We start from the raw sequence: 13,234 nt of genomic DNA, 5'->3' as shown, positions 1-13,234 counted from the left end.
AGGGAACACCCCAAAAAGCAGAATAGGGCCCTTTTGTAAAACCTTTTTCTCCTTTCTGAGCTCCTGCTCGTGTCTCCATTTGGACTGATCTCTGTATGTCCACAGGACATGGTGACCGTATTGATTTGTTCATGTGTTTCTGTTTCCTCTCTCTCTCTCTCTCTCTCTCTCTCTCTCTCTCTCTCTCTCTCTCTCCCTGTCTCTCTGTCTCGGTCACTGAGGTTTCACTCTGAACTGAGAGGGCTTTTTTTAAAGGAAATGCAGCGCCATGGCAACAGCTGTAACCAAGTCAACAGCAGTCTCCTCTCTCTTAAGTCAATTCAATGTAAAGCTTCAATATAAACAGTGATGCCAAATGTCTAAAAAGGAAAAGATAGGATTATATATTATGATAGAAATAACAGAGCTGACATCACCGGGGCAAATACAAGATTAACACCGCAACCGATGTGTGATCTGGAGATAGTCATAATCATAAAGGTCATAGTGTAGACGTAAGGTAATCAATAAGTCATTAAAAAGTGTCATTTTGTCGACAAAAGTCATAGTAAAGTATATCATAAAAAACTAAAAGTCAATATATTTTGTTGTAAAAACTCAGTCGTATCAAAGTACGTCAAAAAAAGTAATAATTAAATAACTAAAAATCAATAAACAAAAGAATGAAAGTCAATATATGTGGGCATATTTTCTGTTACGGTCATAGTCACAGTATGACATTAAATGGCAGCAGGGAGTTAATTATGATCTCTTCTGTCTCCTCTTCTCCAGACTGCGAGCCGGAGGAAGTGTCGGACTGGTCCTTCGATGACAACTGTCTCTTCTGCTGCTTAAGACGTGAGAAAGTCAAGGTAGGACACCTCACAATATGTCCCCTTCCTGTCAGACTATAATCAACAATCATCTTGTACTTGAGTAAAGTAGAAGTACTCAGATCTTGTACTTGAGTAAAAGCAGAAGTACTCAGATCTTGTACTTGAGTAAAAGTAGAAGTACTCAGATCTTGTACTTGAGTAAAGTAGAAGTACTCAGGTCTTGTACTTGAGTAAAGTAGAAGTACTCAGATCTTGTACTTGAGTAAAGTAGAAGTACTTGTACTTGAGTAAAAGTAGAAGTACTCAGATCTTGTACTTGAGTAAAGTAGAAGTACTCAGATCTTGTTCTTGAGTAAAGTAGAAGTACTCAGATCTTGTACTTTAGTAAAAGTACAAGTACTCAGATCTTGTTCTTGAGTAAAGTAGAAGTACTCAGATATTGTACTTGAGTAAAGTAGAAGTACTCAGATCTTGTACTTGAGTAAAGTAGAAGTACTCAGATCTTGTACTTGAGTAAAGTAGAAGTACTCAGCTCTTGTACTTGAGTAAAGTAGAAGTACCAGAGTGTAGGAATACTCTGTCACAGTAAAAGTATTCTAAATGTTCCTCCAGTGAAAGTAGAAAGTACTCTCATCTAAATGTACTTAAAGTAGTGACAGTAAAAGTAGTCATTGTCTGATTGGTCCATTTCAGAATAATATCTCTGATATGTTTTATAATGATTGATCATTAAAGTGTTCTCAGAGCTGGTAAAGGTGCAGCTAGTTTGAATGGCTTTGTATACTGCAGGGTAGCTGCTGGATTTACTGGAGGTGAACTAAAGTCTGATTTAAGGGAGATCATATTTACCATCATTCATCCTAATCTGCCTAGCAACTAAAGGTGTTAAATACATGTAGTGGAGTAAAAGTACACAGTAGCATAAAATGGAGATAATAGTATATAAAGAGAATAAGGTTCATGGCTACAAATAATAATACAATTGAAAACCATCTGCATTGTTTTCTTTACCGTTGGATGTTGGATGTTTCATTGTGATATAAACAAAGATTGTTATTTTTTTCCGAGGACATTTTTTTATTTGCATTTTCTGCAAGATATAAATTATTCCTTCAAGCCCAACACAAGTTATGCAAATGTTCCATATTTTTCTCTTTGTGCACATTTTGTTTTTGTCCCTCGTCCTTTTTGAGGTTTTTGTTCGAGGCTCCAATTTTTTTTTTGTCTCCTCCTCCTCCTACATGTTTGTCATTTGTGTTGTTCAACCATCATGGTCTTGACCCCAATTTAGCTTATGAAAGGAGCGCGACACAATGATTTGGATGGATGTGTGTGTGTGTGTGTGTGTGTGTGTGTGTGTGTGTGTGTGTGTGTGTGAGTGTGTGTGTGTGTGTGTGTGTGTGTGTGTGTGTGTGTGTAGGAGGATGGTGACATGGGTGTAAATTAGTGAGACTCCCACAGCAGCAGAGCGTCCGGTGCCTCCTCTCAGAGTTTCTCATTGGGATGAAAAGTGATGGGAGCAGAATAATAATGAGCATATTACACACTGACAGACACACACACACACACACACACACACACACACACACACACATACACACACACACACACACACACACACATGCAGATACATGGATGTTGTGGTACCTGCTTCTCCGCCTGCTGCTGTGGACAAAGCATTCATGTGACCCATCTTAACGGCACAACAATGAACGCAAAATAAAGAACAAAACGAGGAGCCGTGGAGAGGCGACGTCATGTTTATAAAACCGAAATTTAAGGAGAGAAGCAGCGGTGAAATATGGATCATGAACACTCTTAATAATGAACTTTATGATCTTATCACATGCTCTTCAATTAATTCAAACATGGATGGAAACATGCTCTGATTTTATTTTGAATACGTTTGTCAAAAAGTACAAAGTAAAACACATCAGCTAAAACAAATCATCATCAAATATAATTCCATATAATAGGTTTTAAATGATGTTTGCATCATCATCCATTTATGTTGGTATTAAATGACCCAATTTAGTATTTGAAACAGAATAGTACATCATGTAAAGTAAATAACCAACAGTATGAACACTAAGGAGTGATTATAGAACACAATGGTGAAAGTGACAAACATGTTTAAGTAAACCTATAACCTTTATGTGCAAATACATGCAGAAATAAACAACAATAAAGCAGAAAGTAATTAAATAAACAGATGTACGTGCTTTAATATCCACGCACTCTGTATTTGACTGCATCATACAGTCTTTATCATCAGAGGGAGTTGGCCTTCCCTTCCGCGGATGACTTTTTAAGGACTTCTTTTGTCCGTGTTCTCCGTCTTTATTTTTGGGATGTGATTGAGCGAGTGAACGAGGGAGGGAAGGAAGTTGGGAGGGGCGCCCTTCCCTCGGCCGTTGCTTGTTTTTCAACTTGACCCCGGTGCGACCCACGGGGTCAGCCATCTGTCTCCTAAAAACATCCTTACATCTCACCAAACCCCCTCCTCCATCAGCCCCATCTGCTCATGCTAATAAAGCAAAACAACACCGTATTGTTGCTACAGGCACTCTACAAATATACAAATGTTTCTGTGTGTAATACAGTAATTACTCATGATCGTAACGACAAAAACAATCAACAGAGTAAAATCAATTTAACAAAGCCTGGCAGGGATTACAGGATCTTTGCAGCACTGTATGACTGGTCAATAATAACGTTAGCTATTCGGAGTGTGCACGTCATAATAAGGGGGAATAATAAGGCAACATTTGCAGCAGATTTAATTGTATTCCTCTGCTCGCTCAATACGATCGTGTATTCATCTGTTAGGGCTTGAAAGCTCTCCCGACCTCTCTGTTATTACGCTCCGCTTTTTTGTGAAATGCCAGAGCAGCGACGGTGGGCGGGAATCATTGATTCATTGATCTGAAGCCAAGCAAGCAAAGAGAAACAAAGAGAGGCGGGAATATTAAAACACACTCATCTCTGTGTTGACATTCCCGTAAACAGACATACCCAAGTTCCATGTTAATGAAGACAATGGCAACACACACTAACATTGTAAAGCCCTTTAGATTTAAAAAGCTGAATCCACATTTCCTCTGTGCCCAAGCAGAGTCTCGCCAGGCCCGAGACCTTGGATATCCTCAGGAAGCCGTTTGATTGGCTGCCAGATAGAAAAGAGAAGAAGTGAGACGCAACTTCTCCTCTAGTGTCAGCAGAGTGGAGCAGTGAAGATGGATTTTTGTAGGCCGACCCTCAACTTAGCATCTCCCCGCTTCCCTCGCCTAAAATAAAATCAGTCGGATTTGTCCCTTAGATTTTAAACTATTGCAGAAAATCTGTGGCAAAAACACATTTATGGTACTTACACGCTTTGTTCAGCAGGATAATGTTCACATATGAGCTCCACTTAAAAAGCTAACATTAGGCTATAAAGGAACTACAGCACGGTCACATGACTTCACGTCACCACCGCTAAGCTAAAGGAGGCTAATGTTGGGCTATAAAGGAACTACAGCACGGTCACATGACTTCACGTCACCACCGCTAAGCTAAAGGCGGCTAATGTTGGGCTATAAAGGAACTACAGCATGGTCACATGACTTCACATCACCACCGCTAAGCTAAAGGAGGCTAATGTTGGGCTATAAAGGAACTACAGCACGGTCACATGACTTCACGTCTCCACGCTAAGCTAAAGGTGGCTAATGTTGGGCTATAACGGAACTACAGCACGGTCACATGACTTCACGTCACCACCGCTAAGCTAAAGGAGGCTAATGTTGGGCTATAAAGGAACTACAGCACGGTCACATGACTTCACGTCTCCACCGCTAAGCTAAAGGTGGCTAATGTTGGGCTATAACGGAACTACAGCACGGTCACATGACTTCACATCACCACCGCTAAGCTAAAGGAGGCTAATGTTGGGCTATAAAGGAACTACAGCACGGTCACATGACTTCACGTCACCACCGCTAAGCTAAAGGAGGCTAATGTTGGGCTATAACGGAACTACAGCACGGTCACATGACTTCACGTCACCACCGCTAAGCTAAAGGAGGCTAATGTTGGGCTATAACGGAACTACAGCACGGTCGAATGACTTCACGTCACCACCGCTAAGCTAAAGGAGGCTAATGTTGGGCTATAACGGAACTATAGCACGGTCGAATGACTTCACGTCACCACCGCTAAGCTAAAGGTGGCTAATGTTGGGCTATAAAGGAACTACAGCACGGTCACATGACTTCACATCACCACCGCTAAGCTAAAGGAGGCTAATGTTGAGCTATAAAGGAACTACAGCACGGTCACATGACTTCACGTCACCACCGCTAAGCTAAAGGTGGCTAATGATGTTTAGTCGTCTCATTCAGACACTTGTTAGCATCTGCCATATTTAAAATTCGACGGTGGGATAATTAACTGTTGCGTTTTATGAGGAGGAACAAAATGTTTAAGTCTCTTCAGCTTGTTTTCACCACAGATCTTGTTTCAGGCATATAAACAAAAACATATACAATCTTTAAGGGAACCAGAAGATGGAAGAATCTGCAAAGCTGCAGCAACATCACATCTCATGTTGGCTCACATCTACACAATATACATCACATCTGGGGTTTTAACATGTGATGTATTGGTGTGTGAGGGGTTGAGGTTTTGTCAGAACTTGCCCTAACACACACTTTTCTCTTATTTGTCTATAGGAGCACAGTGTAGAGAAAGGTGGAGGCAGCCAGGTGCTGCTGGAGCAGTCTCGGATCAGCCGGCTGGAGAGACAGGCCCACAACTTCCTCAATGCTGTGTTACACAGAAAAGGTAAACACACAACTACACACGTGTCACTCAATTCATTAGCTTTTCTAACATCTGAATTGTATTGTATGTCTATAAAAAGTTATATTTCATTAAGTATGGCATGTTGATTTTATTTCTTTGAATATGAATTAATGAAGATATTTCATATTGATTTCATATTATAGTATGTCTGAAAAGAGTCAAGTGCACACATACACACGGGTTAATACGAGGGATTACAAAAAGAGAAAGTCCCTATAGAGTCAGAGTGTATCAAATATTTCAGACATTTATTTCATTCAATAGTTGTCCTCTATGTTTTTTTTATGAAACCACATCATTTAGGACTTGAAAGCGCTGTTTTGTTGGAAGTAATGGGATATTAATGAAACGGACCTCAGTGGAATTCCTGCTTTTGTTGCTTTTCATCGCAATCAAACAGGCCAGCTCTTAAAGAGAACTATGTCCTTTAATCGTTAACAAAACCAAACAGTGTTGTCAAATCTTCTTCTCATTTTTGTAGTCAAAAAACATGTTGAGTGCTTGGAGTCAACTTTCTTGTACTTCTTATCTATATGTTCTTTAACGGCTGCACTTTGAAACCATTATGCATAATGCACAGGTTGAAGCTTTACCTAATCAGGTCTCTGTTAGAGACTGATATTTTAAGATATGCGTCTTCTGCCTAAGTATGCCAATTATAGCAGAGTTGGGATAAAAAGGGGACCAGGGATCGACTCCTGAGGGACACCACATTTAACTTTTACAAAGTTTTAAAATTGGAGCAAAGACATTTCTGCCCTCCAGATAGACCCCAAATCGGTTAAGATCTGGGCCAGAGAGGCCGACCCACTTTTCCAACCTTTACTAAAAGTGCCGTCATTACAACGAGAGGCCATGTGGGAAACTCTTAGGAAGGTTATTTAACACGGTGGAGATTTGAGGGAAAGAAACTAATGCTGAATGTAGGAAGGTTTCAGTAGAGTACGAGCTTCACTAGGAGGAACAGAATGATACCATACATAACAATAAACATGAACACAGAAGAATACATTTAAAGAGGGTCACAAACAGCAACTTTTTTGCCGTAATTAATATTTAAAAACGGTATCAGGGAGACTGACACGGGATCGAGATCGAGACAAGCGGGGATCTAAATGAACCGTAGGACTGACAATAATAAATGATAGGAACATTGCAGACGTACATTTTGATATTTAAATACAAATTGCACATTAGTTCATGCAAATGTAACTCAACCTTCAACCAAGATTGGGCTGACTACCCTTTTTGTGGGAGACACTTCCATTGACACTGTTTAAGAGATGTTGATTCAACATTAAGATTTGGAGGATGTCATTTGTGGTGCTTTTTGAAGGTTGTCCATGATACAGACTATACTGTGTGACTGTGGGTAAGGTACACTGTAGAGCTGCTTTGCAAGTCTCCTTGGATTTTGGTTAGAAAGCTTAATTTCTTGATGAATTGAAGGTGTCTCCCTTAGTAAACCTTCCCAAATGATTCTGCTTTGTTTGGGTCATACATTCCGTACCTCCTGATGTGGCTTCCTCTCTCTGTGGAATGCAGAATTCCTGAACCTCTCAAGGAAATGCTTTCTGAAAAAGGTGCAGCTGTGAGATCACTCTGCTTTGTTATAGCGAGGCGAGACACTTTGTGTACCTTTGCACAAACTTCTAGCGTTACACAACGGCCATTTCCAGCACACGCCCTCACTGCATGCTGGGATTTCCTGAGAGATTTCCCAAGGCATGAAACCTTCACCTGTAAAACCAAACTAACTTCCTGGGTTTTCCTTAGCATTGAAACCAGTTTGATTGATGAGCAGTGAGCACACTTCACATTTAGTGAATCTGCTGAATGATTTTGGGTCTCGGACGCCACACAAAAGTCCCGCTTCTACACTTTAAGCTCCTTTATTGCCACGTCAACAAGATACCTTCAGTGGTAGGGATTACTCTGTGCCATGTTTAGGTGGGGAAGTCAAATGACATTAACGAGGGATTAAGAAATCCATCACAAACAACATCTGGCAACAACACCTACGTACGGTACACACCTCAGTGATGATACAGGAATACAGTGACGGAAATGAAGAGCTTACACCACACTGGAATAGTAACTAGAATCCATGGAATTTGAGGTTTTTCTAATGGATTTGGTTAATCAGTACACATAGTTTATGGTCATTGAAGCGGACCGCTGAGCCAGTGTGACATACAACCGGTTGAATCTGTGAAAAAGAAGAAAGGACTTTAATTCATAAAAACTGTGCCTCAGAATTCCGAAATAACACGTGTTATTGTTGTAGGTTTGAATTGAATATGGATTATCATAGTTTAGGATTATATGTTGAAGGATATTTCCTGTAGTTTATGATCAAACATCTCATTGATAGATTTCATTTGTTGTTGCCTCTGTTTTCTTTCTGTTTGACATGCATTTCTTTAATCATCTGTTAAGCATTTCATTATTGTGTGTTAATAGCACTGATTATTTTTACATTGCTTGAATGCACAACACATACTGGTATTATAAATAGAGGCTTGGCATGAGACTTGTGAAAAATAACATCCATTCTTTTCAAAGTTTGCCTCAATAATTATTCACACTTTTCAAAACCAAGTGTCATAATACAGGAGTTAAGGATTAAACAAGAGGAATAAGTATATATAAGAAAGCCAACGAGGACATTAAATAATTTAAAGAGGATTCATTACAAAGTCACCTTGTAGTCCTGAGCCAACGCTCAGCAGAGCCTCAGGCTGTCGTTGGCCTTCAAGAACCCAAAAGTTCACATTAATAAGTAAGAGGGAGAACTTTAGCAGCATTTTCTACACGTTTACTTTATTGGTTCTTTTATTTTGAGGACATAATGTGAAGAAACAGAAATCAAGCTGTTAAACCCCTTTAAATGATACATCTAAGTTAAGAAAAACTACCCCATAATTTGAAATAGTGCAGGAAGCATGCTGGAAAGCAGTTGTGTAAGGCATGGTAAAAACTGCATGACTTACTCTGATATTATTGTGCCTTATCCTTGCTCACTGCAGAGGATTAAGTGCTGTATATGCAGTATACAAAGTGCAGAATGTGCATAATTTTTGGATTAATTTACCATAGCTCCAGGATTATATTTTGGGGCTAATGTATTGTTTAGGGGATTTAGGGTTCGACTCGTCGGCATGCATAAGAGAAACCAAATATGTGCCGGTCATAAAGAGATACGTGCAGTTGATTTATCTGGGACAACGGCAGATTAATGCATTAATAACAAATGAGTGGCGCTGTTTTTCTCAATGGGTATTACTACCGGATGAGACGAATGAAGGAGTGTTTGATGTCTGTGTTGTTGCAGCAGGGGATAATTGGACATTTGGTTTTAACATCTGTAACTACTCCCAGACTCTCACTGGTCTCTGGGTACTTGTTGCAATTTGAAATTGTTCTTTTATTCATAATCTTTGTGTCCCTGTACTTGTGTTTTGCAAAGGGAACTCTGATTGATGAGGAAATACAAGCTGAGGGAAGTGTGTCTACGATTGTTGGGTTTTTATAAGGTTTATTCAACTGTCATGTTCTCTACTTATACAAACCAATAAAAAAAGCTTCCTTTTACATTAATAAAATGTAAGGTCCCAGGTGTTTTGTGTGATGTCTCAACAAATCATTAGCTATTTACCTGATGATTCTAATATTGTTTAGTTTTAGTAAAATATCAGGAAATTGCCCCAAAAACTGCCAGAAGCCCCAGGCTGTGTCTCCTAAATAGCTATTATTTTTACGAACAGTCTAAATAAAAAGATTACATTTCCACTGATTATGAAACAGAAAGACCAAGCAGACACTACATTGTTAGAAACCGTAAACACAGTTTAACACAATTAACGAAGCTCAAATCATGGCTGAATTATCATGCATGCATTTATTTGATTTACAATTTCTAATAGTGACAAAGTGCTTGATGTAAGAGTGAAATCAAGAGGGAATCCTGGGTACATTTTCGGGAGAAGGTATGAGAGCTCGAGCTGAAGGATGGAAGTCAGTAATCTGCTGTACACACTGATATGCTGGGCAATAGACCGGATTAAGAGTCGCTTCTGAGCGATTTTCGAGCATAGCATCAGGATTACATTTTTGAGGATGAAGTGGGATAAATAAGCTGGTGGAACGTGGACTACAGTTTTCCTCGAGTACGGGATGCTAACGTGTGTGCTCCTCTGTTTTGGTTTCCTCCGCAGACCTCCCAAGTTTCGCAGAACCTCACATTCCCCTAGTGGCTCGTGAGATCATGCAGCGAATGATCCGCCAGTTCGCTGCCGAATATACCTCAAAAACTACTCAGGACGACTCTCCCCTGCCCAACGGCACCATGAAGGACCAAAGCCTGCCGAGAGCGGCGTCTCTGGTCAGGGTCCCGTGCTCCCCGCCGGGGCCCCTGATCGCGCCCGGCTCCCCTCAATCGTCTGCCTCATCCTCCTCCCCATCCCCGACCCCGGGGACCGGCCTCAGCCCAAACTCCGCCGCTGCTGCCGCCTCAGCACCCACATGCACCCAGAGCAGCAACGGCAACGGGCCCAGTAACGGGGGAGGAGGGGGTGGGACAGCTGCTGCCTCTGCACAGAACCCCGTCCTCAGCAAGCTTCTCATGGCCGACCAGGACGGCCCGCTGGACCTGTCCGTCAAAAAGAACGACGAGGAACCGGAACCAAGCCTGCCGGGTGAGAGCAACTACACACACATACCTGTTTTTGTGACTCATGAGAACCGATTATTGACATGTATTGATTCGTCTGAGACTTACCTTAAAGGTCTCCTATTCTGCTATTTTATGGCATATATTATAGGTCTCAAATATATATATAAAATACATGTCTCTGACGTGTTTTGCTCAAAATACCAAACAGGTCATTGATTTTAGCATGACCGCTATCCCTCTGTTTCAGACCCGTTTTCTAAAGTGCTGATTCTGTGAGTGTCACTTTAAATTTGAGCTGAGAGAACAGAGACATTATATTATAAATACAACGACTCTAAGTCCCTCCTGCAGACATCCTGCACAGACACACAGAGGTGCTGCGGCGGGGATTCAGCTCGCCGACTGTATATGGGGTCGATAGGTTGAGAGGTGTCACATGGGCGGGACGTTGCCAGGAGTTCAATGTAAAGCCAGCCCACATTTCCGACGTCATATCGGCAGCAAATCTGGATCAGCTCGTTTGTACCCCCGTTTTTAGAGATGTGGGTAAGGAGGAAAAGAGAGAGCGTTGTATTTTCTGACACTTCGTGAGTTTCCTTACACACCGGGGACATATGTGTATAAAAGAGAGCAAAAAGTGCATTTTGCACAATAGACCTTTAATAAAAATACCTTACCATTTTGCTAATGGTCTTTTCTTTCTAAATAAAATGATAAAAATACGCACAATAGAACAGGTAAAGAAATACATCTTCAAAAATATACTAAGACATGGAAAAAAAGTCAAAATCACGAACAACAACGAAAATAAATAAGTAATAATGAACATGAATCAGGTCCAGGTTGTGCACCTGAAAACACGGATTGTTGCAAATGCACTTTGACTACAATGACCTATAATTGGCTGTCAGATGACTGCTCTTACAGATTCCCTTTTTAAACACAGAGACCATCATATAACACATTCAGATCTCTGAACAGCCTTCCTCTTTTGGATCCAGCCCCTGCAGCACTGCCCTGAGCTCTGTAATAAAGCTTGTGGCTGAAGTGTAATCAAACCAACCCAGCAGGGGGTCGGCCTGTCCGTCACAGAACCGTCTGCAGAGCTGAAGCGACAGCTCGCTGTTTCAACACTCCACTCAGTGACCGCTCACCCTCTTTAATACCAGCTTTTTAGAATCTGCTTACAGTAAGCCTCTGGAGTTGTTCACCAAAAAGATGTAGGCACAACCACCTCATGCCCTCTCACACATACAGGGGAATATGTTTTGGACCAATTCTGACTCTGGTAATCCTAAAGGCTGGAAGCAGTAGATGTCATTTTAGGTTCAACCAATCAAATTTGTTTTTACATTGAACATACATCAAATGTAATGTGACAGGGTGAAGTGTAAACCCACACAGAGTAAGGTTTTAACCTCGGCTGTTGGATGTAGTCAGAGGGCATGATAACTGTACACGTTGTTCCATTAAGTGGCGGATCTCAAACCACCCATTTGCCCCACCATGTCCGAACACTAAGTACTTCAGAATATGTGCCTATTCCAAGAAAAAATAATCAAACAAATCAAATAAAGGAATATGGAATGAAAGGATATTGGGGAAACGATTGAAAACAGTGCATGTAACAATGTACTGTAGTAACAGGGAGGGAACAGAACACAGCCTTTGTGTGTAAGTGAAGTTGACAAAACAGGATCAAAATGTTAAAGACAAATGTTGTTACAGGAACAAGACAGGAAGACAGACGTAGAGTATCTGATTCACAACTGTTTTGTTGTTACACAGAAATATTATGAAGCGAAAAACAACCTCATTTTCTTCCCAAACCACATACATTTTCTTAGCCGCTGCATTGCAAATAAAGACACCAACCATTTAAGGTCTGCCCATCTGTTGGTAGACAGAAGGGAATAATATTTGGGAATCATATTTGTATTTTCCTGTAAGTCCTTCAGTATGAATGAGTTGAACACGTACTGTGTTAAACACAGAGCAGGACTGACTGAGTGTTGCACTTCATTAATCTGCATCGATTTGGAAATATGATTTTGCTATAACTGTAACATAGAGAGTCCTTTATAATGTGTTACCTGAAAACAAGCACGTTAGAATTGATGGAGATGCTAATTTACGTGTTCATTAGCTCGAGGATGGACTTTAGCGTGGAGGTTCTCCCCGGGCATTTTGTGACTCAGTGCATTTTGATTAAGACTCTTTGTGGAGGTAAATTCTGCATACACTAACATTTCTATGGCCACATTATTTTATTTGTGTTTCCTCTTGGCAGCACGGTTCATTTTAAAATATCTTTTGTCCGACTTAACAACAAAAAGCTAGTGAGATTAGTGTGGCAGTCACGAGTCCTGCCTACATAGGCTCCTGTGGGGGGTCAAAAGGTCAGCTGCACTTTAGGGATTACAACAGAAAAACACACAGATTGATGACTGAGATGAATCATCGCTATATGTTTGAATTGTCTTTTAAAAAGCAATCATTTTGGGGATCTTTTTTGGCAGAACCATCTGAAATCAATAAAAGATGGATGTGTTTAACACAGAGCTTTAGTCATGAACTGAAACGGCAGGAAGAACATTAAACAAGCCTTCAAAGTCTAGGGTTTAGCATCAAAAAGGCTCACCATTTTCATTAGTTTTACTTCTTTATTCCCTAAAGAATAACTCCATTTTCAATATTATTCCCTCGACTTCATGTCCTCTCACACATCATGATGTATATTTCCTACGTGTGTGTGTGTGACCTGATTTGCTGACGAACATATTCACGAGAAAACTGAGACTTCACACGCAGCATGTGGCCATATTTCCCAGACTTCATTGCTTGAGTGAGAGACCACCTGTTCTGAAGCACAACATGTTATCACAAGCTTTTTCTCTCT

The 13,234-nt window shown here is 40.6% G+C and overlaps 1 protein-coding gene across 1 annotated transcript in view; it reads left to right on the top strand.

The window, feature by feature from the left end:
* lcor (ligand dependent nuclear receptor corepressor) overlaps positions 1-13,234 on the top strand; it is an 81,589-nt gene that overhangs the window by 48,798 nt on the left and 19,557 nt on the right. The window contains exons 3-5 of the mRNA XM_063883626.1: positions 772-851; positions 5,528-5,639; positions 9,878-10,357. Of these exons, the coding sequence (XP_063739696.1) occupies positions 772-851; positions 5,528-5,639; positions 9,878-10,357 (672 nt within the window). The remainder of the gene's footprint in view (positions 1-771; positions 852-5,527; positions 5,640-9,877; positions 10,358-13,234) is intronic.

This window comes from Eleginops maclovinus, chromosome 5 (genome assembly GCF_036324505.1).
Source record: "Eleginops maclovinus isolate JMC-PN-2008 ecotype Puerto Natales chromosome 5, JC_Emac_rtc_rv5, whole genome shotgun sequence".
In the NCBI taxonomy this organism is placed as follows: Eukaryota; Metazoa; Chordata; class Actinopteri; order Perciformes; family Eleginopidae; genus Eleginops; species Eleginops maclovinus.
The sequence above is the reverse complement of the archived record's forward strand: the minus strand, read 5'-3'. Positions and strand labels throughout refer to the sequence as shown.